This window comes from Bos indicus, chromosome 12 (assembly GCF_029378745.1).
Source record: "Bos indicus isolate NIAB-ARS_2022 breed Sahiwal x Tharparkar chromosome 12, NIAB-ARS_B.indTharparkar_mat_pri_1.0, whole genome shotgun sequence".
NCBI classification, from domain to species: domain Eukaryota; kingdom Metazoa; phylum Chordata; class Mammalia; order Artiodactyla; family Bovidae; genus Bos; species Bos indicus.
The window spans coordinates 88,410,072-88,437,471 of NC_091771.1; the positions used below are offsets into that span (position 1 = coordinate 88,410,072).

The 27,400-nt window shown below is 58.5% G+C and overlaps 2 protein-coding genes across 9 annotated transcripts in view; both read left to right on the forward strand.

Annotated features, from left to right (window-relative positions):
- ARHGEF7 (Rho guanine nucleotide exchange factor 7) overlaps positions 1-11,770 on the forward strand; it is a 102,458-nt gene extending 90,688 nt beyond the window's left edge. For 5 of the 8 annotated variants that reach the window (XM_070800491.1, XM_070800493.1, XM_070800497.1 and 2 more), the window contains 4 exons: positions 726-902; positions 8,301-8,400; positions 8,591-8,645; positions 9,484-11,770. In XM_070800491.1, the coding sequence (XP_070656592.1) occupies positions 726-902; positions 8,301-8,400; positions 8,591-8,645; positions 9,484-9,606 (455 nt within the window). In that variant the 3' untranslated portion in view covers positions 9,607-11,770. Of the gene's footprint in view, positions 1-725; positions 903-1,253; positions 3,544-8,300; positions 8,401-8,590; positions 8,646-9,483 lie in introns of those variants that run through there. The other 3 variants (XM_070800494.1, XM_070800495.1, XM_070800496.1) reach the window with 3 other exon arrangements.
- Positions 11,771-16,344: 4,574 nt separating this feature from the next.
- On the forward strand, positions 16,345-26,499 carry TEX29 (testis expressed 29). Its single transcript, XM_019971883.2, has 6 exons — positions 16,345-16,468; positions 16,548-16,642; positions 18,039-18,149; positions 24,591-24,660; positions 25,422-25,585; positions 26,333-26,499. The coding sequence occupies exons 2-6, from the start codon at positions 16,585-16,587 to the stop codon at positions 26,371-26,373; spliced, it is 444 nt and encodes a 147-aa protein (XP_019827442.2). The 5' UTR covers positions 16,345-16,468; positions 16,548-16,584; the 3' UTR covers positions 26,374-26,499.
- The last annotated feature ends 901 nt before the right edge of the window (positions 26,500-27,400 follow it).

Below are 27,400 nucleotides of genomic sequence, written 5' to 3' on the forward strand. Positions count from 1 at the left end.
AGGGTTGATGGCGTCCGGCCAGACGTGTCTTCCCGCGCGACCACTGCCCTGGATGCGTGTGGGTGGGCACTCCCGGCTGGGCCTGCGTGCTCTGCAGGGTGGGGGAGCAGGGGCGGGGCCCGGGCCCGTGTCAGACCGTCTCTGTCCGAAGTTCTCGCAGTCGTTAAAGTTGCACAAGGTAAGTTTAGACCCCCATTGTTGAGGTGGTTTCTAGTCTGGCTGAAGAAGTGAGTCAGAATCCTGGGGAAGTGTTTTGCATTCAGTATATGCACGTTAACCACTTTACTTTTAAAATAGTGTCCTAAATGAGACTATTTGTTAATTGAATGCGCAGCGGAATTGGTTATTTTTCAAATGTCTTTAGAATTTTCTTGTGATTGTGGGCTTAATTCGTAAAAGATTTCATAAATGAGGGCCTAATAGCAGTAAGCTTAAAAAGGAGCAGTTTGGAAATGGTATCGTGATATAGGATTATTTAAATAATCATCAGCCTAGCTGTGTTCTAAGGGCGGTGCTAATGAGTAAGTCAGTAGATGAAACCCAGCCGTAAATCAGGAGACGCGCGTGTTGCTGCCGTGTTCTAACGCTCTTTTCTCTCTCCCTTCTCTTCCCGTCTCCTTTTGCGTTTGTTCCATGTTTTGGTTGTGGCTCTTCCTGCCGTCTTCCTGCTCGCCCCTCCTCTGCCTGCCCCTCCTCCCCGTCCCCCCCACCCCCACCCGTCTTAGCATGGCAAGGCACTGACCTGATGCATAATCACGTCTTGGCTGACGACGACCAGTCAAGTCTAGACTCCTTGGGTCGTCGCAGCAGCCTCTCCCGTGTGGAGCCTTCAGACTTCTCGGAAGACTCTGACTATGACAGTATATGGACAGCCCATAGTTACAGGATGGGTTCTACATCTCGTAAGAGCTGTTGCTCATATATCTCTCACCAGAACTAACGCACTTCTCAGCTTTTCTTAACGATGCTTGTACCGCAGCCTGCTTTTCTTAGATGTTTTCTTGCTGTTTCTTGTCTCTTTTATGTGATATTTTAACAACTTTGGGGAGCGTTTCTGATATTTCCCATTGTACTTTGTGGGGCTTACTGGCCACGTGGAGTGTCCACTCAAGCGACTGACTGTTGAAAGCAGTGGTGTGTGCACACAGCAACACCGAGGGTCCTCTGTCCACGGGCAGCGGAGGTCTCACAGCTCCACGTGATATGGTTAGGGTTTTTATTCTCAGTGTAGCGACTGTCTTGTTTCTTTTTAGGTACAGCTGTATGAACGCTTTTGTATTTTATACTGAAACCACACAGGCTTGTGCTCTAAGTGCCAGCGACGTGGAGGAGACTCTGGCCTCCGTACAGGGCCGTAATTGTGTGTGCGGGACGCGGCGGCCCAGTAGTTGTGGAGAGACGAGAAGAGCCCTGTCTCCAGAGCTGAGTCCAGACCGGACGGCCGAGTGCTCGGCTGCCCTGGGTGCCCGGGAGGAGCCTCCGTCAGCGCGGCGGGTGTGAGCTCCGGGCCTGCGCAGGCGCGCGAGGGGCACGTCCACACCCCGCAGACGGCCAGCTCCGGGCCCCTCTTCCCCGCAGGCCAGACTCCTGCACGTCACCCCCCAGGCTTCTGTTAGTTGGAGGAGTTTCTCTTAGAAGGCACTTGGCAAGCCGGTGCCCCTGAAGTGCAGGGCGGGAGTCCAGCCTCCGAGCGCGTAGGTCAGGCTGTGTGCGTACCCAAGAAGCCTGGCCGCCCTGACTCCCAGGTCTGAGCCCGCGGCCTCTGGGCACACTTGCTTGTTTTCAGATGCAGGGACACTCCCTTCACAGCCCCAGTGGAACATGGCCCTCACTCTCGGTTGTCAGGGCGATGCAAGTCCCCAGGAGTTTACCAAGGTGCCGTGTAGCACGCTTATGAGAATATCTCAGATCTGGGGGTGCCCCTGCTTCCCTGGGGTTTGTTGTGGGAGCTTCTCACTGCCCTCCCTTGGATTGGTTCCTGCTTCACGAAAAACTGACTGTGCCCCATGGCACGCGCTTGTGGCACCAGGGCACACGTGGTCCACGCTGGGCGGGAGGGCGAGGCCCCTCCCCTCACACTCAGCTGTGCGTTAGGGACGCCCGAAGCCAGCCTCGGAAAGCAAGATGCCGCGACAGTGGGGGTGGCGCCACTTCCCCGTGGGGCGGCTGTGGCGCTGTGCCCTCAGCGCCCGCCTCTGCCGGCACCAGGTGTGCAGGGTTCCCATCTTGTTTGCACGGAGTGGCCGTGAGCCGGTGCCCTGTGCCCCGTGCCCCATGCCCGGGCAGCTGGTCCCCAGTGCACGGTGCTGGTCCCTGCGGCCCTCCCGGGGTCCCGGCAGGGGCTGTGCTGGAGGGCCAGTGCCACAGGCAGGGGCTCGTTAGGAAAACCAGGAGTCGCACACGTCCGTCTGGCCCCGAGTGTCTACTGAACTGCTTAGGCCACCTGGAGAGTTCATATTTTTGTATCGGTTAGTGTAAATAAGAAAGTTGAGGAGCAGACTTTTAGAATTAGTCGGAGCCCAGTATTCATCTGTGGGAAAGAGGAGATTATATACCTTCAGCCAAGTAGCAAATGGAGTTATGGGAGAAGTACGGTCACCGCGAGGCTCACATGCTTTGTGTCGTGCAGTGAACTCAGAAGCGCCTGTTTTCCTGCACGTCACATCAGGCGATGTCACAGCTCTCCAGACGCTCACAGTGCAGGTCTTCTCTCTGCTCAGAGCCTGTGAGTGGGGCGGGCCGGGCTCGGAGCACGCGGGTTTGCAGGCTGTGTGCTCTGTGCGCCTGGGTTTCTCTTGAACGCCAAATGGGTTGTCCTGACATTGATGTTCCAAACACCAAAGTTTTCCTATTTCCCATAATTCCTCTTTGTGCCAATTAAAGCCATTTTGACAATGATTTTCTGTTGATTCTAACTAAGATCACTACAGAATGACCACCTGGCTGTCTGTCTGTCTGGGTTTATTCTGAAGTCTGGCACCATTTGCCCTTGTGACGTAGTTGGAAGTATTCGTACCTCTGGCTTGAAAGCCATTCTCACGGGGCTGAGGCGAAGGAGTGCCATGGCCAGTGTTTCCACTTTTGTGGAACTTTAGTCGTGCTGAACCAGTACCTGTGTTTCTGCCATTCTGTAATATCTCTGTGTACAGTTAGTATTATAACGAAAGGGGGAAGAATCTGAGCTAGAAGGTAGGTTTAAGCCATTCCCAGACCCTTGGCCAGCGGCTCAAATGGTGTTCCCACTGAACTGATGCCACGGGTCTATGAGCTGTATCATGTGTTCTGCGTAAAACTGCCAAAACACAGGGGTGTGTATAGCGGTGAAGACCTTGGAGAGAGTCTGCGTGCTGTGCTCACTCTGTGAGCGGGAGGGCCGCTCTCCGTGGGCGCCTGCCGCGCTGGACCCAGTCGGACGTGTACCTGAGTGTTCATTGTACAGTATGCATACTCCTGTTTGTGGCTGCATATGGCAACGAAGTGTTTGTTTTATATTCAAAAAGAAACGTCTGTTATGTACAGTTGAAATAAATTTTGCATTTGCTAGCCTCTGGCTTTTAATATCTGTTACATGGGGGGGTTGGGGTCGGGGAGCAGGATTTGCAGTTTACTGTGGTTTGGCTGTTTGGAACTAGCATGTTCCGCAGGACGGCGGGGCGGTGCTCGCCTCGTACCTGCCTCGGTGGCAAAGCCTGCACTTTCTCAGGGTAAAAATGTTCTAGATGATGCACGACGACTCTTCTCATGTTTATGTCATCTATTTCCCTCTAATTCTTTTCTTAAAGAAATTTTCGCTCACTGGGAGGTTTGTCTTCAGAAAGAAGAGTTCTCTCTTTCCTCTCTTTTGGTGGAGTCAGGGGTGCGCATAAATGGAAAAAAGCCCACCCTTCAGTGTTTTTTTTCCGTAGACTAAGGTCTCAGGTTTTAAGTTTTTATTTGTAGAGTGCATGTCCAGCTGACCAGGAAAAGCAGGACAGGGGGGAAAGAACTGCCTGTGGCAGGTCTGGGACAGGCCAGGGTGCAGATGGTGCATGGGTGTGCATCCTTCTCTTAAGGGGGCCTTGTGTTTTTCTTTTGTGTTTTCCTGAGAAAAACGAATTGGAACCTTATCACAGCCAGAAATAACAGAGTGGCCTGATGGAGAGATCTTACTAAGTAGAATTTTTTAAATGTTCGCATTTTGTCTTATGCTGAAAGTTACTTCGGTTTCTGTGAGTTATAAGAAGTCATGTGAACCGTGCTGTAAAGGTACTCCACCCCTGGCCAGAGAAGCGGACTCTTGCTTCTGAAAGACCCTCCACGGTCTTCAGGGTCTCCAGGCAGCCGACCCCCAGCCCGGACCCACGTGCACAACGCAGCCCCTGGGTTTGGAACTGCAGGCCATCGGGGGTGCCACCGGGGGTGGCCTGCCAGCCATGACAGCGCCCGGGTCAAGGCCCTCTGCTTGCTGTCCGGGCAAGCCCTCTGTCCACGAGGTGGGGTGCTGCACCCGTCTGTGTTCTCAAGCTGAGCTCCACGGCCCCCTGGGGACCTGTGACAAACTCGGGACAGGTGCTCAGTGGGTCTCCAGCTTCCAGGTCACCCGTCCCAGGGAGTTCTCGGGTCCCCAGCGCCTGCTCCACCCCCAGCTGAGGGCGCAGAGCGACCCCTGCTGGCGGCAATGCTTGTCGGCCGGCGTCGGCCGGGTTTGCCCTGAGGAAAGACCCCTGTGCTGAGCCACAGCAAATCCACGCAGTGCGTGTGTGTGTACTCACAGACACGTGCAGGGTCGTGTGCTGGCTCACACTCCTCAGAATGTTAGCCAGAAAGCTGCAAAATGTTCCTCTTGATGATGGAGGAAGTATTCAGCACTCAGATTTAGGGAGTGCTGAATTCAGGTTAAATGGGTATTTTTGCTGGAAATCTTAAGCACTGTGAACCTCCAGGAAGTGGCTACAGCTTTCAGCATCTTCCACAGTGAGGCGCTGCAGAATCCTGGTGGTCTCCTGGAAACACAGAGCCTGTGTTGAGCACAGAGTTGGGGAGACACAGGCCCTGTGTGCTGGCGCCTCCGGGAGCACACGCTCCTGTGTCTCAGCCTCCGTGAGCACACGCTCCTGTGGCTCAGCCCCCAGTGGGGGCTTTCACAGTGGCAGCCATCTCTGAAGGCTCTGCCATGGAATTCTTTTTCCAGCCTAACTAATTCAGAGATTTGCTGTGATGCCTTTAAACATACTGAACTGATCTTGGAGAAAGCTTGTTAAATCTGCCTACTTTCTAGAGCTTTGTTCTTGTAGAAACAGTTGACTCACTTAAAAGCTTGGCTGGAGAATATTCTTTTGTTGTTTTGCTGAAAGACTTGCAATTTTTTTTCAGTTGTTTCACAAGAGTATGTTCAAACTAGGCAGCCCGTGGAGCTCCGTGCAGGCTGAGGGGTAATCTCCACGCACAAGCCTCCTGGCGCACCACGCACGGCCTCAGTGGCCTTCTCATGTCGGTGCGTTTCAGGAACCCAGCCACTGACACTCCTGTCCATCACGTAGCCTTCTCCCGCTCTCGCGCGCTTTCAGTGCATTTGCCGAAATGCGAACGGGGTCCTTCTTGCACGTGCAGCTCTTGGATCAGGTCTCACAGTCACCTCACATCGTGGAGGGTGTGGTTACGAAGTCATCTGGCAGAAGATAGCTGTCAAAGTGGCCTCTGTGGAGGCGGTGGGCCTTGCTCTCTTTTTGCGGCTGATGGAGTTGAGGCTCCGAGCTTCGGTGTCAGGCTGGAGTTTCCCGAGGCCCGCAGCCCCAGCCCCTGCACAGCCCTGCTCCTCAGAGTGGACACCGCCGCCCCCTCCACCGCGCTCCTGTTCTGCATATCATTGGAAGACTTCATTGCTGCCAACGCGCAATGTAAATAGGTTGCCTAGGCTTCGAAGCTAGAAGGTGGAAAAATAATTGAGAAACATAGAATTTAATCTTCCTAAAGCACTTACATGAGAAAACACGTTCAGCCTGTTGTCTCATTAGCTAGTTCTGGTGAAGAAACGTGTTACAGGCTGCCCGTGACCGGCCCACCCTAGTGGCCCTTGGCCCGACTGCAGCACACAGCTTCCGGGGCAGAGCAGGTAACAGTGGGGACCCCCGGGGGCGCCGGGGTCCCAGGTCACCCACCTGCTTCTGTTTACAGGGAAACCAAGCGGAGCCCTTTGCTCCCTGACGTGTGGTCCACACAGCAGAGTCCTTAGGAATACTTGCCTGTTTTCAGGGTAAATCGCACGCTCTCCCTCCTCCCAGCAGGAGCATGACCAACGCTGGCGTTGGTGTCGGAAGTCCGGGCACCTGGCCCTTCAGAGTCTTAACCCAGCGGCCTCTGTGCCTCAGTCCTGTTTCCCGTGTGCGTTTCCTCCCTAAGCAGTACTTCTGCACGTGGCCCAGACATCCCAGAAGTGTGTGCTGAGAAAGGCCCGGAAGACAGCGTGGCCGCAGCCCCGCACAAGGCCCCTGGAGCCGGTCATCGCCGTCAGCAGGACAAAGCCTTTCAGGACGTGTCCCTCCCCGGGCCCAGGGCTTGGAGGACCTGAAAAGCCTGCAGGCCGGTCGCTGTGCCGGGCGGGGTGTGAGCTGGGCGCTGCCCGCCCCCACCCTCCCTTGGAGCCGTCACTGCGGGACCCGCGTCTCGGTGTGAGCACAGAGTCACTAGTGGAGGGTCGTCTTGAACAGCAGCTGACAAGTTCACATACAGACGTGCTGTGGCACAGGAGCTCCTTCCGGCCGTGGCAGGGTTCCGAGCAGTCCCCGTGGTTATAACACCGACGTCCTAGGCCATGTAGACGCCGTGCCTTGGCTGGTGTAGGAGACTCTCCGTCCCGACGTTGGCGCTGTAAAGTGGTGCTGTCCCTCCCCGGGCCGGGTGGCCTCCTCCCTCTCAGGCCAGACGCTGTGGTTTAGCTTGGCCTTCCTGTCTGCAGGACGGGGCTGGAGCCGGGCTTTGTAGACGCCCACACGGCAGCCAGCGGGGGCACCCGGCCCAGTGAACCAGACCCTCCTCCCTGTCGCTGGCCTCCCCGGGAGTGAAGGGGGCGCTTGGTCCCCACGTCAGGAGCGTCGTGGGAGCCCCGTGTCAGCAGCGTCGACAGCCGCCACGAGCCCTGTTCTTTCAGAGGAGGGAGAGCTTGCGGTAGATGAGATGCTGGTGGACCGTTAAGTCCCATCCTGAAAGCATGTGTTGTACCGAACGCTCCCGCCACGTGAGGATGCCTGGGGCCCTCGTCCAGTGTGACGGACCTTTGGGAAGGCGAACAGAGGGTCAAGCAGGGAAGACGAGGTCGGGCGCGCCGAAGCGCCGTCTCCGTGGTTAAAGCGTGTGCACCAAACAGCCAGGTGGATGGTATTGGCGAGAAAGCTGCGTTTATCACAGTGACCACCAGCAGGGGCCACGGTGGGTTGCGTCCTGCCTTGGATGTGCATCTGACGTCATTTTCAAAACGCGGAATGATGCACGTCAGTGCTGTGTAACTTTAGAAAGGTGGTTTTCTTCCCTGCACCCTTAAATGAGGTTTGATTCTCGTTAATTTCTGAAGAGCCTGTTTTGCAGTAATGGTTTCTCTGGCCACTGTCCTGGGTAAGCTTTTGTGCTGGGTCTTGGTTAAATGACATAAATATTCCTCTAATACTGTAAACAGTGCTCCTCCTTTTGGTGGAAAAATGCTTATATTCCAGGGAATGTAAATACAGTTTTCATAAGATCAGTAATAAACTTTTTCTTAACCATGTGCTATATAACACTTTTAGCTGTTGCTCTGGAGTTAAATGTTTTAAGGACCAGTTCACTGTTTTGATAAATATAGGAATATGTCTTCTGCGTGATCTGATGGTTCTTCCTAAGATTCTTGAAAAAAATGGCACAAAATTTGATTGATTTGAATATCCCCCAGTAGTTTATTTCCTCCAAAATGCCCAAGTCAATATGGTCAGAATCTTCAACTTTACTACGTGTTGAAAATTTTTAAACCATCCATAATCCAGATCCAAAAACTGAAGCTCAATAAATTGCAAAAAAACACCAAAAAACAAAAAAAAACCCGCTAACCTTTTCTTTGCCCTGTCGTGCTATGGGGCTTGAAGAAGGCTTGGCTTCAGTCTACAGAGGGAGAGGAAGTTGGTAAAGGTTACCCATCCCCATTTTATCTAGAGTATGTATTTCTTAACATACTGGAATTAACACCTGGAATTTAATATTAATAATCAAGTAGTGTTGTATAGTCAAGTTCTTTTAGTTCTGCCGTGGTATTTACCTGTGGGTTTCTTTTTTTTTTTTTTTTTTAACGATGACAGGTTCACGCAAAGAATCTGCTCCGCAAGTTTTGCTTCCAGAAGAAGAGAAAATTATAGTTGAAGAGACTAAAAGTAATGGTCAGACAGTGATAGAAGAAAAGTAAGCTGTGTCTCAGTGTTTTAAAGTGTCTGTGGCGGGAGGGCTTCCTGGCTGAGGTCCATACCCCGTGCCTGGCATCGGGCCTTGCTGGAGCTGGGCCCAGGTGTGCGGGCCGAGGAGGGCGGGCGGCGGGCGCGGGACGAAGTGGGGTGCTCGCAACCCTCGCTCAGGGTGCCCCCTCTCTGTCTAGGAGTCTCGTCGACACTGTGTACGCACTAAAAGATGAAGTCCAGGAGCTACGACAGGTGCGTTGCCATCTATCTGTAATCATTTTAACGGGGCCGACGAGGAAACCACAGCGTTAGACCTGAAGCCAGCTGTGCACGAGTACCATGAGGCCAGCACGGGAGCCTCCTCCCGGGGACTGGGTCTCAGCAGCAGATCAGCAGGGGGTCTGGGAACCTGAGCGACAGGACGTGCGTCTTTAAGGCGACTTGTTAAGCATTCTCTCCACTGCCCTGGTGTTAGGTGCCAGCAGAGACTGTTCTCTGTCACCAGGTGGAGCATGGTCCAGGTTCTTGAGAAGACCTGTCAAAAAGCCGGTTAGACTAGGCTGCCTCGCCAAGCAGGCGTGTGTGAGCGGCATTGTTTGTGCCAGTGGCTTCCGTGTGCGAGACTCAGCTCGCGGCCGGCCCGGGCTGGACGGACGGCAGGGGACCGGCCATGCACCCAGAGCTGCCCCCGGCCGGCTGCCTGCCATTCTGCCCGCCCAGGGGCCGCGCTGGCATTGGCCGTGGTGGGGGTGACGGGGCCCCTGACTCACCGGGCTCTGTGCCCCCTTCTTGGTGCCGTGGAGACTGTCGCGGGCGTGGGAGAGTGGGAGGGACTTGAGCCCTGCCTCGTTCCTTGCGGCCGCTCTCGCGCTCTGTTCTGTAGATTCTCTGGTTCACAGTGGTAAGCGGAGCGCCAGGCCTGCTCCATCTGCCAGGACCTGCCCTGCGTCTGAGACCCTTGGGGGCCCCATCAGCCATGCCCCTGGCCGTGGTGCAGGGCGGGCTCCTTCAGCAGGGCCCCATCTCCTTGGGGAGGGGTCCCTTTTGGTGCCAATGGCGGTTAACCTCCTACGGTCTGCTTCACCCGCAGGACAACAAGAAGATGAAGAAGTCTCTGGAGGAGGAGCAGAGAGCCCGCAAAGACCTGGAGAAGCTGGTGAGGAAGGTTCTCAAGAACATGAACGACCCTGCTTGGGATGAGACGAACCTCTGAGGGGCGTCCTGGTGCTTCGTTAAGACCGGTTCCGAGACTGAGCCGGAGCCCCTCGACCCCCGCCCCTGACGCTCAGGCTGCGGGCGGGGCCGTGCGTGGAGACTGCAGCCAGGCGGCCGTGAGCTCCAGGCCGAGCCCAGACCACGTCCCCCCCACACCCAGCACCTCGTTCTGCAGTAAGCGCGGTGACGGTGTCTGGACTTGCGGGCTCCGAGTGAACACGTGTCAATGTTAGGTGTGCGTTCCCTGTAAATGCCCCGTTCTGAACGCAGAGAGGTGGTTCCGTCTGGGCTGACTGCTGGGCCGCAGGCCCTTTGCACTCAACCTCTCTGCTCCCGTGCCCTGGGGCTCACCGCTCGTGGGGACCATAGGCTGCAGACACATAGGTGTTTCTGGGGGTGCCTGCTGGGCTGCGGTGCTCCAGAAACACCGCCCGCTGTGTCTGCCTGTGGCTCACCTGCTTAGACCTGCAGGGGCCCCGTCTACCCTCCAGGCTCCCGGTCGAGCGGGGTCGCAGTCCACGTGCAGCACTGGGGCTGAACCCGGGGCCTGGCCTCAGCCCCGAACCCGGGAACCACGTCTGCTGCCCCTGGGCCCCGTGACAGCTGTGTGTACGCCCACCTCGTGTGAGCACGTGCATGGCGGAGGGTGCCTGGCTGGGGCTGGCCTGGTAACTGGGCCAGGTGCATGGTCCCGTCCTCCCAGAAGGAGCAGCTCCCTGAAGCCTGTAAATAAAGTGTGTTATTTATTGCACGTTGCTGCAGCCCGTGAGGACGCACTGCTGGGCGCAGGTGGCCTCTCTGCGTGAGGCCACTCTGACCCCAAAACCTGTCTTCCCGTCGGGCACGGGCAGGCCTTCCGTGCTCACTGAGGAGGCAGTGTCTGAACTGTTTATGCACAAATCAAGCAATAGAACACGCGAGACTCCCCAAGGAGTGGGGGTCAAGACCAGGCCCCCCACGCCAAGTCCAGATGGCCAGGGCCCATAGGAGGGGCCCAGTCCTCGTGCCTAGAGCCCCGCCCGGGGTCCAGCCAGTTCACGGGACCTGCTCCTCCGCCCCGCTCTTCTGAAGAGGTCATTTGTAAAGTGAGATGAACTTGGAGAGGACAAGTGTCGTGTCCCTAAAAGCCCAAGCCCCAGCCCCTGGATCAGGGGCGTCTCAGAAATGCCTGTGTGGCATCAGACGCGACTGTGACGTGCGCTCCTGTGTCTGCGTCGGCCGGACGCCCCTGAGCCGGAGCAGCTGCTCATCTGGGCGCCCGGTCCGCCTCGGCCCCGCCCTCAGCCTCCCCTGCTCGGGGGAGGCTGGGGCCTTGACGGCCTTGACCTTGTAACGGGAGCTGCCGGCTGCCTGTGCTTGCGTTTTGTTTTCTTGGTTAGCGGCAGGGCTGGGGAAGGTGGCCCTGGGAGTGTTTGGTGAGCCCCGTTCTCAAAGCAGGCTCTCTGGTGAGGCGTGAGACCTCGTGGTGGGAAACAATCCGATCGCGTGTGCTGGAGTTTGCTGTCTCAAGCGAATTCTCACTCAGGAACCACGTCCTCACCTGACTCTCCAGCGCTTGCTGCGGGTGGTGCCGCCGCCCTCAGCCCGATGGGGCGCCCGCAGAACCTGCCTTAACTGCTGACTTGAGCCTCGAGGGGGCACACATGTGTTCTCAGCCCTCCTCCCGAGGGGTGGCCGTTGACATGCTTGTGTGACGCATCCTTCCCGGGCCCCAGGGTTTTTACTAAGCTTTCTAGGGAGCAGAGACGATGCATCTGAGCAGTTCTTCCTACAGACCTGCCCTGTTGTCAGTGGACTGCCCCCGTGTCTTGGGGTACCCTCGAGGAGCTCGGGGTCCCAGGGGACGTCAGGAAGGGGCCGTCTGCCTGCTGGAGTCGCCTCTGCCCCACCTTCCACGGACGAGGAGACGGAGCCACGTCCTTGCCCGGGCGGGAGGGGACGGACCAGAGCTGTTGTGGAGGCGTGCTCTGCAGCAGGTTGAGCGATCCTCGCGGACTCCCCACGGGCCCCGGTGCCCGCACCCGTGTTTCCGTAGGACGCGCAGGCCCCCTTTCACAGCCGTGGGGGTGGTCCACGAACGACCCCCGGTGTCCTGGTCTTGACTACTCACGCTCTGTTGTAATTATTATTAAACTGACTATTTTTCTTATGTTACAAACACATCACTTCATTGGCTGTGGTTTTTTTTTTTTTTTTTTTTTGCATGTGTGTGTGTTACCTTTATCCTTCTGGATTTGTTTGTTTGGTTGGTTTTTTTTTTGTATTTTAAAATTCTGGTGTGAATTTTTGATGCTGGAAAATATCACATTTATGTTTAAAATCTAGAGTTTGGGAATATTTGAAGATAAGTTAGAAAACAAAGTCTGGGAAAAGGGCTTCCCAGGTGGCACTGGGGGTAAAGAACCTGCCTGCCGATGCAGGAGACGAAAGAGATGGAGGCTCCATCCGCGGGTCGGGGAGGTCCCCTGGAGGAGGGCACGGCAGCCCACTCCAGTGCTCTTGCTTGGAGAGTCCCGTGGACAGAGGAGCCTGGTGGGTATGGTCCATGGGGTCACAGAGTCGGATACGACTGAAGCGATTTAGCACCCATGAAAAATGAGAACAAGTCTGGGGGAAGGAAACGGGAAAGAAAGACTGCCGTCTGGGGGCTGAAGGCTCTCACCCCAGGAGGTCCAGGTCGACCCTATGTGGGGCTTGATGGACGGCAGACGCCTTTCCTTGGACCCTGTGGGCCCCTCAGAGTCGCGTGGCAGGAGGAGGTGGCCTCGCCCTTCCCTCCACTCCGTCCTGCTGGAGGAGGCAGGTGTTTGGGGAGCAGCCAGGCCAGGTTGGGGGGCAGTGTTCCCAGGACGTCCGCCCCTCTCCCCTCCCGGAGCTTCCGCCACAGAGGACGGAGCTGACGGCATGGGGGTCAGGGCCCGGGGCTCCGCGTTCGAGGACGTGTTCTGTCAGACGGCCCAGGCGCCCCTGTCGTCATCTCTGGGTCAGACCTTAGGGAGGCACGTGGCGGTGCGTCTGCCCTTGGGAAGGCTTCCTCGAGTGCAGATGGTGCCAACACGCCTCTGGCTCAGTTTAAAAATTTTTTTTTGTTTGGTCACGCCATGCTGTGTGCGGGCGCTTAGTTCCCTGACCAGGGATCGAACCCATCCCCCTGCATTTTGGGAGCATGGAGTCTTGGCCACTGGACCTCCAGGGACAACTGAGACGCCTTTTCCTCACACCGCTGGGCGCTGGTCTGGGCTCCGTCGGGGCTGCGGTCACCCCATTTAAGTTTCTGTCTTAGATGCAGTATTTAACTCGATTTTACTTGTGAACGAACATGGTTGGCACCGAAGTGGAAGAGGGGTGAAGTTGGGATGCCCCTGCGCCTGGCGCCCCTGCAGGAGTGGATGCTGGGGGGGGTCCCTGTGGTCAGCCGTGGGACTGCTGTCCTGGGCTGGGAGGGTGGGGTGCACGAGGGGACCCAGGCCCCCCACCTCTAACCCCCTGCCGTTGGGTTTGTCTTCTCCCGTAAGAGCCGGGTTAGAGTCTGCCAGAGTCTGAGTGAGGCTCCCTTCCCTGGTTACTGTCCAGCAAGACGGATGACGGCGCTGGTTTCCTGAGGCCGCTGTGGCAGGGGCGGCGAACTGGGTGGGTTCTGACGGCAGAGCCTCATCTCAGGGTCCCAGGGCCTGAAAGCTGGAGCCCACGTGTCTGCGGCACGTCCCTCTGGAGGCCTGGCCCTGGGGGTCCGCTTCCAGCCCCCGTGGTGGCATGTCCCGGGGCCTCGGGCTCAGCCTCTGTTGGCATGAGTCCGTTTGTCCACTCTGGGCCCTCCTCCTGTGGTTCTGTTTCCTCTCCCTGGAGGGAAGCCTGTCACATTGGGCTAGACTTCAAACCGACGGCGTCTGCAAAGGCCCAGCTTCAGTCGGGGGCGCGTGCACGGGTACTCGAGGTCAGGACTGGAATGGACTTTCCAGGAGATACCGTTCGACCTGTCCCCGGGGGATGTGGACTCAGCTCCAGCACTGGCCTGTCCCCTTGCTGGCCTGGGGCACCTCCCCTCGCAGAGGCCACCTGCATGTGGATAGGTTCCCAGGTACCCACCCTCCCCTCCCTGGCACTGACCAGGGAGGAGCGTCTTCTGTTTGAGAGAAGCCAGGGCGGCTCCCACGGTTCCCACGGGAAGACCTCTGGGTCCAGGACAGACCGCGTCTTCTTCTCGGCTAAAATCGCGTCACAAAGGAAAAGGCTCGGCCAATAACAGGAGATGCCAGCCCAGGCCCGCGTGAGCTCCCCGTGGACCCCTGCAGGCCGGCCTGGCCGGTCAGGAAAGTGGGCAACAGACCCTGGGATCCCCGGGCAGAGGGGGAAGATGGTCTGTCTGCTCTTTTTGGGTCCTGCCAGCGCTGTGGTGACCCCGCCCCCTGCCCCACCCACCTGAGCCAGCACTTTGGCCCTGCCCTGGCGGTCTCTCCTGAGCGCCCTCACCTCCCCGGCTTCCCTGTGCTGACCCAGCCCTCACACGGCCGCATGTGACCTTGCCCACTGCTTCCCGGGAAGCTGGTCCATCGGTGAACTTGAGCCTGCTGCACGGTGGTGTGAAGTCAGTTCCCAGGAGGGTACCTGGCTGCCAGCACTCCTGGCAGCAGTGTGAACTGGCATGGCCGCTCTGGGGACAGCCCGGCCGCTCAGAATCTGAGCCTGGAGCCACTGCCTGACCCAGGGAGGTGGCCGAGGGAGGTGGGAACCCACGTGCACACAAAACCCACACGTGGACGTCCACAGCGGTGTTACACGTAGCGGGCAAAGAAGTGGGACAGCCCGGATGTCCATCAGTGGACGGACGGATCAGCAGAAGGTCTGCCACGTGGAGGGCTGTCGTGGGGCCGTGAAGGGGGTGGTCTGGCACCCATGCCCCCTGGATGCATCCTGAACGCGGCAGGTGGGAGACACCAGACCGAAGTCTGCGTGTTGTGAGATTCCATGGACGGGACGTGTCCAGAGGCAAATTTGGGCTTGGGGTGGCTTAGAGACCCCTCTGGGAGGGTGGGGGTGCCTGCTCACGGTGCCAGGGGTCTCCCTGGGTTGATGGCATGCTGTGGACCCTGGACCATACACTCCAGATGCCTGAGCTACACCCAGTGGATGGCAGCGTGGCCCTGGGCGCCACTGGACATAAGGGATTGCCTGGCCCCGGGCGCTGCCGGATGCCCAGCCTGACCCTCCGAGCCCCTGGACGTGGGCTCATTGCTGGGCACCCAGCACGGGACAGTCTCGTGCCTGTGTGTGTATCATCACCTTGCTTTCAGGTGAGGAAAGCGGGGTGAGAGAGGCTGGGTCTCGTGGTTAGGGGGGCGGGGGAGCAAAGCCTCTTCATCTCACAAGAGCGGGGGCGAGCTCGGTGCTCCGCCAGGCGCTGGTCAAGGCGGTCCCGCCCCAGAGGCCCTGACCCGGCCCCGGCCGACCGACTGCCTGCTCCCCTCCCCGGGGCTCCCTGCGCCTCGTCACATCTGGCCCTGACCTCCAGTGACCTCAGCTTCCCTGGACTCGGCACCTGCTCCCCGTGGGCTGCGGCTCCCCCCGTGAGCCTCCCGTCCACCCTCGGCCTGCCTGCCTGCTCCCTCCTGTCCTCACCCGCTGGGCCGGAGCTGCTCTTTATCCTCCGACCATTCCCTCCTCTCTGTCCTCCTCTGGGTCACCCTCCCCTCTGTCCCCCCCTCCCCTCGACACTGACACCCCCTCTCCCACCCGCACCCCCTGTTACCCACGCACCGAGGCCGCTCCATCCAGGGCCCGCCCTGCAGCTTCTTGGGGACTGCAGTCCCAGCCGGACTGCACCTGTGCTAGCCTGCCTGTCCACTCGGAGCCCAGGGCCCGCCCCTCCAGCCTGGTTTCCCCTCCTGCCAAGTCCTGTCGGGCTACCAGTCACCAACTGTAATTAAAACAACACGAAACGTGTTTGGTCGTGGCCCTCGTTTAATTTTCCCTGGGTGATCATGTTATCCCAGGCTGCCTCTTGCCTCCTGACGGTCCTTCCAGACGACACTGTGAAGACAGCTCACTCTGCTCTGCACAGACCCTCTTCTGTCGCCTGGCTTCACGCCGTGTGAAGGCCAAAGCCCCGCGTGACCCGCTTGCCTGCTCCTGCTTGGTCTCTGGCCTCCCCTCGCCTGCCGTCCTTGGACTGCAAGTAGATTCAGCCAGTCCATCCTAAAGGAGATCAGTCCTGAGTGTTCATTGGAAGGACTGATGTTGAAGCTGAAGCTCCAATACTTTGGCCACCTGAGGCAAAGAGCTGACTCATTTGAAAAGACCCTGATGCTGGGCAAGATTGAAGGCAGGAGGAGAAGGGAACGACAGAGAATGAGATGGTTGGATGGCATCACTGACTCAATGGGCATGAGTTTGAGTAAACTCCAGGAGTTGGTGATGGACAGGGAGGCCTGGAGTGCTGTGGTTCACGGGGTCCCAAAGAGCCAGACAGGACTGAGCGGCTGAACTGAACTGAACTGAACTGCGTGCCGTCCACAGGCACGCCGGGTCCTCCAGGGCTCTCAGCTTCACCAGGCCTGCCTCGCCCCAGGGCCTCGGGGCCTCAGCCTTGCGGGACCCGGTTCTGCAGAGGAGACTGGCTGGGCAGCGGGACGGGCGTCGTGCAGGCAGGGGCTCGGGGCGGGGTCCGCAGGCCGCTTCCCCCGGCTCGGCCTGTGTGACGTCACGGGGCCTGTGTGACGTCACAGCCGGCAGGCGGGCCTGCCCTGGCCGGTGCCGAGGTGGGTGGGGCGCTGGGCAGTCCTTTGCTTGGTCCGAGCGCTGCTGTGCACGTGGAGCGTGTCGCGAGGCGCGTGGCCGGGGCTCGGCCAGGACATGCCTGCCAGGTGGGCCCGGGCCCCCGCCGGCCGCCCCCGTCCCGTGCCGGCCAGGCCGGGGCCCCGCACTGACCAGCTCTCTCCCCAGGTTCCCGTGACCCCTCGGCCCTCCTTCAGCTGCTACGATGAGATATGCGCCCGAGTTCAAGAAGTCCCCCTCGCACCTCCTGAAGAAATTTGCAGGTGACTAGCTAGCCTGCAGGGGCGGCGGCCGGCCCGGCCCGGGGTGGGCGGGGACTGTGCATCCCCGACAACGGGGGACACGCGGACAGCGAGGGGCCCTGAGGGCCGGGCCTTTCCAACCACGCCCACACCTCTCCCTTCTCCATCGAGTGACCCGTCCAGGGGCCCCTCGGAGGACTCGCCCCAGCGTGCCCAGGGACCTGGGGGCCGGCCTCCACACTGGGAGGGCGGGGCGCTCCTGAGCTGGAGGGCGGGGCCGCGGGCCGAGGTGAGGTCAGAGAGGGTCCCAAGGCTGGACTGAAGTGACTTAGCAGCAGCAGCAGCAAGGCAGGAAGGCCAGGTCGGAGCTGTTGGCGTCCCCAAACCCTCGCTTCACTGCCGTGGAGACTGGACATAAAGGAGACCCCCTAAGATGGCTTACATCTGGTTTCCCAGGGATGTCCCGAGTGGGCTTCCCCCCACAGGAGGCTCTCTGCCTGGGACGGGGTACCCTGATAACCTCCTGCACCTGGGCTGTCCAGGGAGCCCTCCTCCCCCATCTGTTTGGGGAGCCTGCCCCCCAACCTGGGTCTGTCTGGGGAGCCTGCCCTCCTCCCCCAAGTCTGGGGAGCCTGATCCCCCCATCTGTCTGGGGAGCCTGTCCCTGGGGATCCTTCCCCCACCAGGTCTGTCTGGGGAGCCTGTCCCCCACGTCTGTCTGGGGAACCCGCCCCCTCCAACCCCCTCCCTTCTATCTGGGGAGCCCCCGCCACCTGTCTGTCTGGGCAGCCCTGATGCAGGCCCGCAGGACGTGAGCGGCTCTCACACCCAAGGCACATGTCTGGTTCTGGACTCTTTCTAAGCCCAGGTTTCACCTCTGGGAACCAGGATGCAGGACTCCCGACTGCAGGAGCCAGACCGGAGGAGGGCGGGGAGGGGACCAGTGGGGCAGCTGTGGCCCTCGAGGGTCCTGCCCGTCCGTGCAGCTCACGCTGCCCCGGGCCCTGAGCTCTGTCCTTCTCAGAGGACTTCTGAATTCTGAAATGACCCACGGCATCATCGCTTTCACACACCCTGTGCTTACACCTGACTTGGTAACACTTCCTGCCCCAGCTCCCGGCGCCCATGGTGTCAGACCTTCATTCCCGGTCTCTCTGTGGAGCGCGGAGCCTGGCGAGCTCTTGCCGAGATGCGTTAGTTCTTAGTCACTGGAGGACCCCGCGTTATCCTGTGTAATTAACTTGACGCTAATTTGTTAAGAAATTGCATTTCTTTCCAGATCGGACTCTCAGAGTGAGGTCTGTGTGACACGCAGTGAAAATCGTAGCAAAACCCACCGCGCGTCCCTGCCCTGCACTCCTCGGAGTCCGCGGGGGCTGCAGCCGCAGGGGATGCCCTCCTTATGTCTGCTTTGCAGTGTGCGACATCCCGCTGTACGACATATGTGACTACAACGTCAGCAGGGATCGCTGCAAGGAGCTTGGCTGCTGCTTCTATAAAGGCATCTGCTACGAGAAGGCTGTGCCCAGTGAGTACGCCCCCCCGGGCCTGGGACAGCAGAGCCCCCGCGGGCCTGGGGTGGCAGAGCCCTGCGGGCCTGGGACGGCCTGCCCGCCTCGCCCCGGTCCCCCTTGCTGGACGGGCCTCCTTCCACGTCCCCTGGCCACATCACCCTGCTTGGTGCCACCCAGAAAAGAGTGCTTGGAGGGGCTGGCTGGGGGCCTTCATCCACGGGGAACGTTCACTGCCCAGAGGGCTTACGCACTACTGCAGGGGTTTCTTTGAGCTCCCTCCATCCTGGGGGCGTAGAAGGCTGAGCTGGAGCCCCTGGGTCCACAGAAAGAGCCGGCTCGGGCCGGGGCCCCTTGCACGGTGCGCAGGGACACACCTGACCCGGTGGGGGTTGCGGCCGCAAGGGCCCAGGACGGGCCACCGTCAAGGGTCAGAATAAGACGTCAACCCGACACAACTCTGTTCCCCATCCTGAGCCCGGGGACGGACCTGGGGGTCAGGGTTGGACTGGCAGGGATGCCCGGGAGGGTGGGGGCCTGAGCCGGGGAGTGGCCACACCCCCAGGCCAGGCAGTGTGGAGGGCACCCCGGGAAGCAGGACTCGGGGGGCGGCCTGAAGCAGGTGGGGGGTGGGGAGGAGGAGGTGAGCCACGATGCCTGGACCCCAAGGGACGCTGCCACGGCGCTCTCTGGATTTTCTGCCTCTGCTCATGTGGGTTAGTGTCTCTGAGCCCTCAAGCTCCACTTGGTGGTACATGCATTTTCCTGGCCCGTATGCCTCCCTTTTAGAAGGAGGGGTGAGGGCTTGAGGACTTTGGGGAAGGGCACACGGTCTCGGGAACAGGCAGTCTGCAGGAGGACTCATCAGACGCAGGAAAGAGCCCCGGGCACTGGCTGCGGACCCTCAACAGCTCGGACGCTTTGGGAAATGTATCCCGGGCCCCTGCCCCCCGGGGGGCATGCTGTGCTCTGCAGCCCGCCAGGTCTCCTCTCTGGTCCCAGGGGGGCTCAGCCCCCCACCCCCAAGACCTGCCTTCTCGTTCCTGGAGCTTGGAAGCCACTGCCCCAGGGGGCAGGCAGTCCCACTTAAAACGTCACTCCAGCGCCTTCAAGAAAGTGATGTTCTAGGCAAAACAGTTCAAGAAGCTAAAGCATTGGCAAGATCTGGGTTCAGTCAAATGGGGAGCAGTGTCTTCCCGTGGGGTGAAGATTTGGTACTTAGGTCAAAAGAGGCATCAGTTTGGCTCAAAAAAGAGGCAGAAAAGAGGCTGTATATTTGGGACACTCCATTGGAAAAGCCCCTGATGCTGGGAAAGATTGAAGGCAGAAGGAGAAGGGGGCGACAGAGGCTGAGGTGGTTGGATGGCATCACCGACGTGATGGACACGAATGAGCTTGAGTGGGCTCCAGGAGCTGGTGATGGACAGGGAGGCCTGGCGTGCTGCAGGCCGTGGGGTCGCACAGTTGGACACGACTGGGCTGGTGTCCCAGGATCTCTGAGGCTCTGCTAATTCGTCCTGACTCTGTTTCTCTCTGATCCTCAGACCGCACGCTCTTGGTGGACCTATCTTTGGCTTTGCCGACTGTTTTCTTTTGTGGCTCAAATCGACCAGTTTGCTCCTCTGGTGAGACTTTAGTTTCCAGGATTATACATTCAACCTCAGAATTTCTATTTGGTTCCTTTTTTAATTAAATAATTTCTCTCTTTTTGTTGGTGAGACATCATTCTCATACTCTGTCCTTCAGATATGGCCGCCTTTAGTTCTCTGAGCCTGTTTAAAATAAAGTCTCTGCCCAGTAAGCCTAATATCTGGGCTTCCTGAGAGACCATTTCTATTGATGGCCTTTTTCATATCATGTACAATGGCCATATTTTCGTGTTACTTTGCATGTGTCATATCTTTTTAGTTGTTGTTGAAAACCAGACATTTAAATTATATAATGTGGTGACTCTGAAAACCAGGTTCCCCTGCCTCCTAAACCTCTCGCTGGGGCTGGGTCATTGTCTAACAGTACTTTTCTAAGTGGATTCTGTAGCGTCTGTTTTCTTTGAAGCTCACTGAAGACTCTCTTTGGTTAGCCTAGTGGTCAGCTAGTGTCTGGACAGAAACCTCCGTAGATGCCCGGAAATAATCATCTCCCAGTCTCCGCCAAGGGCCCTGTGTGTGGGCCGGGACCCCGTGTCACCCAGGTGGTCCCCAGCTCTGCCTTAGTCTCCGCTTCCTGCTTGCACGGAACCTGAAGCTCAGCCAGCAGGGTGAGCCTGGGACCGCCTCTGCTCTCCTAGGCTGCTCCCTGCCTTCCAAGGGCCGCATCACAGCTCTCCAAGTCTCCCTGGAGACAACCGCTCCCCAGGCTTTCCCGCGAAGCTTTCTGCTCAGCCTGTTGTTTGCCCCGAGCTGCTGTCAACCACGTCAGCCGCTGTGGTTTCGACAGTCGCCTCTGATTGCTTCCAGCCGACCGTAATTTGCTGCTTCTGGCATTTTCCATCCTTTTGTTGCCGTTTTGCAGTTTTGGTGGTTGGACACATCTCACTATGTGGAGAGCAGCCAGTCTGGCTCACTTCGTCTCCATCATGGAGTTTCTCTTCTTAGAGGATGTTGGTGTCCTAAGCCCATATGCAGCTTAGTTTTTCTGAGACGTGTACTGTGGGAAGCTCCTAAAAGCAGGGAACTTTAACACCCAAGGGTAGTGGGTTTGCTCTTCAACCTTCTATATATAAAGATGCAAAAGACATTAAACTCCCAGGTCAAGTCCCAGGACAGGTCACTGCTGCTGTTCAGTCGCTCAGTCGTGTCTGACTCTGCGACCCCATGGCCTGCAGCACGCCAGGCTTCCCTGTCCTTCACCAACTCCTGGAGTGTGCTCAAACTCATGTCCACTGAGCGGGTGATGCCACCCTCTGTCGTCCCCTTCTCCTCCTGCCTTCAGTCTTTCCCAGCATCGGTTCGTCGTTTTGGCCGTTAATCATCCCTGTGTGCTCACATCCTAATGAAATGGAGCCCTAATAGCATGAAGCAGTGACACGGATCATTCAAGGAAGATCGCAGCCAGCGAGAGAACAGAAACTCAAGCTGATGCTTTTTCTTCTTTCATCTGTTCCGTCTCTGAGCATCTTCTCATCAGAATTTCGTGGTGGGAGCTGGCCACTTGTAAATGTTTGTATTTGAGACATAGTGTAAATTGGTACCATCACCTATCACTTATTTGAAAAATAAGCCTTATTCTTTTCAGCACCTAAATTACTAGTGTCTCTAAGGAACCTAGAAAAGAACACAAACCCAGGAATTTTCTGTCCTTGAAGAGGGCTCATTGTTCTACAAGTGGGTATGTCATTTTTTGCATGGAGGTGAGGGCTGAGCCTCTTTCCATCCTTTCGGTTATAACACACGAGTCGTGTGGGCTGGGCCTTTCTTCCGACTTCCCTCGAGTTTGCGAGCGTGGCCTGTCTGTGGGCAGAGCCTGGGCAGCGAGCCCTGCACTGGGCTCTTACCGTGCCCTCGGTACTTTTCGTTTCTTTGACATTTTCTCGTTTAAGAGGCACGTGAACCTTTGTGCTGTAAGTTGTAGTGTTCCGTGACAGGGTATTATGAGCTCTTTGTGCTCATAATTCCATGTTATGAAAACCTTTCACCAACTTCTTAAATTGGCTGGTTTGAAGTGCACTTCGTGTTATGGCATAATCTGTATTATTAAGAACGTGAACTTGGGGAATTAGCATTAGATCTTTGAGAAAGAAATGAGAACTCAAAGAGAATGACTTGCTTTCAGTCTTCAGCTTGAGTTTCGGGTACACCATTTAACCTGTCATTTTTTTTTCCGCTAAGTATGTGACTTCAGTTTCTTTGTGGGACTTGCTGAGACAATTTCAAAACTTTTGTTTAACTATCTGGGGGAGGCTTTGCCAAGATATTTTTTCAATTGCTGCTGTTTCTGAGTGATCAATCATAATATGTGTTATATGATAAATCGCACATATTGCTTGCCACTGATGGATGCTGGCTGGAGATTGCAGAGAGAATCATTGAGATTCAGTCTCTGCCTTCAAGAGCTCGACCTCAAGAAAGAAAAGTACTTGCACCAAGATACCGAAGATACAACCGACAATTGAAAACTAAAACTTTTAACCGACTAAATCCGCGTGTCTCTCTAACAGGGATCCACTTACATTTAGATTCTGAATCCCTTTCATAAACCAGGACACAAATAGATTCTGAATTTCTTTCATGAAACGGGACACAAATCACACTAAGGAACAGCTGCTTCTGGGAATGCAAGAACGTGTGGGCTGCTGTCTTCTCCCTGGGTGGTGGTTTAGTCACTCAGTCATGTCCAGCTCTTTTGTGACCCCGTGGACTGTAGCCCACCAGGCTCCTCTGTCCATGGTATTCTCCAGGCAAGAACACTGGAGTGTGTGTGGCCATTTCCTCCTCCAGGGGCTCTTTCTGACACAGGGACTGCAGGCGGATTCTTTACCATCTGAGCCCCAGGGGCTTCCTCTTCTTCGCTTGGAAGCTCCTAATTCACTCTTAGGCTTGGTTTCAGTTCCGTTCATTCGACACCGTTTAAAGTGCGTTGACTGCACGGAGGTCTAGGAACTGCCCCGTATTATCTATCACCAGGTGATAAATTACCAAGCTTAATGGCTTTAAGCAGCAATTCAGAGGCTTGGCTGGGTGGTTTGGGCTCAGGTGGCTCACGAGACCGCATTTAAGATTTCGGGAGGGGGTGGTTGTCTGAGGCCAGCCCGGGGCTGGACGAGCTGCTTTGAGGCTCTCAGTCTGCTGCGGGGCAGCACTGGGTGTGCACAGAAGCCTGCTCCACGCCACAGGTCAGCTCGCAGCTGTGAGATGCTGTGAGATGCTCTTCCCCGAGGCCAGCGGCCGGACCATGAGCTGGGCCGCAGCCGCAGTGACCCTGACCTTGGAGGTCGCGTCCCCCTGCAGTGCCCAGTTCAGAGGTCACCACGGGAGTGTCTACACCACTGCGTTCATACTGGGGGTAAGAAACATGAGGCAGGTTATCATAGTCCTGGAGGCGAGGAGGTGAGCCCAGGGGAACGCCTTTACACAGCCAAGGCATTGGGGACAGAAAGAAGCCAACTGCCAGGAGGCGCCTCCAGCAAGAAGCTCCCAGCCGGTCATGGTCCTGGGGCGGCGGCTGCCCCCAAGCACCCCCACGCCCTCTGCCTGTGAACTCGCTCGTGAGAGCCTGCCGCATACTCAGCCCCTGCTCACCGCCCTGGGTGGCGTCGCCCCTTTCCGTTTCCTGACTCGAGCCTCACATCTGGGACCCCGCGGCCCCAGGGAACCACCAGCGAGGATGCTGTCTGATGCTGCTGTTACTGGGTCAGGGGCAGACGGCTCAGAGGAAGGAGGAAGCGAGGGACTGAAGAGGTCACGTCACACGTTGGGTCGGCATTCGCCAGCCGGCTGCTGCCTTGCTTGGAGAAAGGGTAAAGGGTCGGCGAGGAGGCCAGCTGAGCATGCTGATGGCCCAGCCAGGGTCAGGGCTCAAGCTCCTTGCATAGGGCACTGTGCAGGCCCACCTGCCTGCCTCGCTCCTTAAAATCCTGGCCTGAGCCTCACGAGAACTCGGGGACAGAACCAGGGGGAGACGGTCCAAGTGCTTCCACGCGGAGCTCCTAGGCCCTGGGGACGTGGGTCCTGCCCTTCAGTCGTCCGAGTCCCGAGCTGGCTGGCGGAAGGAGGCCCAGCATCAGTCCGTAGGGAAGGCTGGCCCCCTGGACCCGCCTGTGAGCCTGGGCACCGAGAGGGCCCCCAAGGTGGAGGACCACCCCGCGCCCCGGAAGGCCTGGGGGTCGCCCAACTCCTCCCTCCCTCTCCTTCCCAGGAGTGGACAAGGGCTGAGAGTTCACACCCATAAGGGGTGCTCCTGCACAGGGACACTCGGGGGGCATGGTTGCCCTGAGTCACCTTGAGAAGCACCGGGCCTTCCTTTGGGGGCTAGTCTGGAGAAGGTGGGAGCCACTGGGGGCAGTGGCCACCCCTCATGGATAAAGGAGTCAGACTGAAATTTGCAGTCAGACCTGTGCAATTTGTCACCTGAAAGCGCCTCCTAATGTCTTGGGACAACTGACCTGTGTACTGAGGGACCATTTCCAGGGAGGCCAGGACAGAGGGAGGCCAGGGCAGGGGGCAGCCCAGGTCCCAGGAGGCTGGGTGCTGCTGATTCTGGAGGACAGATGGACAGAATGTTTGGACAGACATCCAGACAGATGGACGGCCCACCCCATCACTGTCCTCAGGGGACGGTTCTAGGGGGCTCTCACGAGGGCCAGCTCGGGTCCCTGGATGCGTTTCCGGGGGAGGAAGGGGCAGAGGCTAAGCCGGGCTGGGGGCGTGGCCGGCGGCGGGCGGGGGGCGTGGCCGCCGCTGGGAAGCAGGCGGCTTTGGGGAGACGCTGGCCCGCAGTGACGCCCAGGAACTGTTTTCCAGGTTACGTACAGGTGTTTTCCGCCCTGATCGTGATCATTGCTGGGGCTTTTGTCATCACCATCATTTACAGGTCAGCGCTTTCCTTCTCTGAACCTCACCTGCGGGCCCGAGGGGACAGGAACAGGGTGCTGTGTGGGCGGGCGGCTCCCAGACTTGCTGCGGTGTGGGCGACGAGGAGGGCCGTCTTTGGGCATGAGCCGGCCAGGGTGCGCGCTTTCCTGCCCAGCACCCTCAGGGCTGATGCCAGCGGCACTGAAGGACGCTGGTGCCAGCCTGGCTCCTCGCATCTCAGCCTCACGGCCAGTGAGCGCGGTCTGCAGGCCGCCAGGCCCCACCCTCGGCCTGCGCGGTTGCGGTTGCGCGGCAGGCTTGTGCTCAGGCATGCGTCGGGGGTGCGTGTTAGTGGTCAGGACCCGCCCTCCAGGCCCCGCAGCTGCCACAGGTCCTCAGGCAGGGCCGGACTGCAGCCTGCACTCGGGCCCCCGGCCCCTGTCCCGTGAATGGAAGCCGGTGAGGCTGGTTGAACCACTCCATCCAACGGCGAGGAAAAAGCATGTTCCTCCTCCAAGTGGAGCCGGGTGGCACCTCTGTGGCCCGGCCTGGCCGTGACCGTGGCCCACGCACACCCGGCCCGCTCCCTGTGTGTCTGTGGGAGCCTGGGTGCCACGCGCCCGGTGAGTCTGGAGTTTGTGTGAAACAAAGCTGAGGCGACAGAGCATTTCTCCTTCAAACCCGCGGGCAGGGTCGTGAACGCTGTGATGCTGCGGGTGTGTCCCGGTGGAAGGCCGGGCGGCCCCTCGGGGTCCCCATCCTTTTCTCTCTGCCCATCAGAGTCATCCAGGAGAGCCGGAGAGACAAGGAAGTCCCCACGGAGGCGCCTGTGTCGGCCAAGTCCAGCGCCCAGGTGGAGACGCAGCCCCCCAGCAGCGCGGGGGCGGGCTCGAAGGCCCCGAGCGTGGAGAGGCCGCAGTCCAAGGAGAGCCGCACGGAGGACGGTAAGGCGGCGGGCCAGCCGGCTTCACTTCTGCCGAGAGCGCCTCTGCTGGAGACCCTCGGCCTCCACCCCGGCCCCGCGTGTGCTGCTCGCCTGCTAGCCTGAACAGGAGCACGATCTGTCTTCTCTGACCCGGAGGGTGGGCTTGTGAGGTGGGCTCCGCCCGTGGCGTGGCTTCCGTCCACAACGTCCTCCCTTTCCTGCCCCCAGGCCTGGCAGGCAGGGGGCGCAGGGCGGTGGGCTGACCTCTCTCAGGAGCTGGCTGGAAGCCGGCAGTCTCAGAGCACCGCCGCCTGGGACACGTCCTGCCCGTGCTGGTTCCCAGGAAGCCCCTTGCCCTCGCAGGCAGGCAGCTTTGGCCGGAGCCCCTGGCGGGTTCGAGGAGACATGGCTGCGGTGACCAGCTGTCCTGGGCCGTGGTCGGTGGGAGTCAGCCTCGGGCTCTCACTGTCCCAAGGGGCAGCGAGCAGGCTGCCTGGCTGTCCTCTGGGACCTGGCTGCAGCCCTGGGGGGCCTGCAGACTTGGTGCTCACCTCCCATGGGGGTGCTCTTCAGGGGCTGCAGAGGCTCTGGCCCCAGGACTCAGCGGAGAGACCCCAGTGGGGGAGGCAGAGACCCAGCTGCCAAGCACGCTTCTGAGTGAATCGCATCCCTGCAGCTGCATCCACAGGCCCTGGAGGGTCTCCCCCTTGGGTGGCCGAGAGTCCCACTCAAAACCCACTTCTCTCTGTTTTATCTTTAAATCCAGCGAGTCTCATAGTAACAGAGGAGGAGGAAACAGAGGACTGAGGCGCGAGACAGAGGCTGAGTGATGACGGGAGGAAAACTCTGACCGCGGTGGGGCGGCCGGGGAACGGCCGAAATATTTTGTAGAGTGACCACCGGTGAGAGAAAATAAAGGTATTTTGAAATGCTTGTGCTCTGTGTTGGGTCCCCAAAGCTTGTTTTTCTGCCTCAGGAGGGAGCAACCCCTGAGCTGAGACTGGGCCCCAGGAGCTTGCGTTCTCGACGCTCAGCTTGTTCCAACCTGGGCCAGGCAGCCCACGGTGCCAGCTCACCCCCACCCAGGGTGGGCTGCCGGCTCGAGACGGGTGGTCACTCAGACCCACAGGGAAGTCAGGCCTGGCCCATTTTACATGTCAGCCTGACGGGCCGCTGGGTGTCAGGGACACGGTCATATGTTATTCTGGATATTTCTGGATGAGGTTTCTGGGTGGGGAAGGTGGACTGAGGGGACCACAGCCCCTCCCTAGTGAGGGTGAAGGTGTAAGTGTCTCTCAGTCGTGTCCGACTCTTTGCAACCCTGTGGACTGCTCCTCTGTCCGTGGGATTCTCCAGGCCAGAATACTGAAGTGGGGTGCCATTCTCTGATCCAGGGGATCTTCCCAATTCAGGGATGGGACCCGGGTCTTCCGCATGGTGGGCAGATTCTTTCCCTGGGTGGGCCTCTGCGGTCCGTCCTGAACAGAAGGAGGAAGGAATAGGCTGACCCTCCCATCGAGGGAATTCCTCATGCCCGCCCTGGCTGCCTTTGAACTGAGACATCATCTTTCTCCTGCTTCGGAGTCAAGCTGAGACGGCTCTGCCCCGGTCTTGGGCCTGACGGACGCAGCCTGGCGTGGGCGGCACAGACTCTGCTGGGCCAGGGCTGCTGGCGCTTCTCGGGATGTGTCCGCCCCCAGTTCCTGTCAGTCAGTCAGTCGGTCGGTCTCGGGCTGATTCTGTTCCTCTGGGGAACCTGACCAGGACCCAGCTGGGTAGTAGAGAACCTGGCCTCAGCCCAAAGAGAGACCTGGCGCCTGAGGTCCCTGCTGAG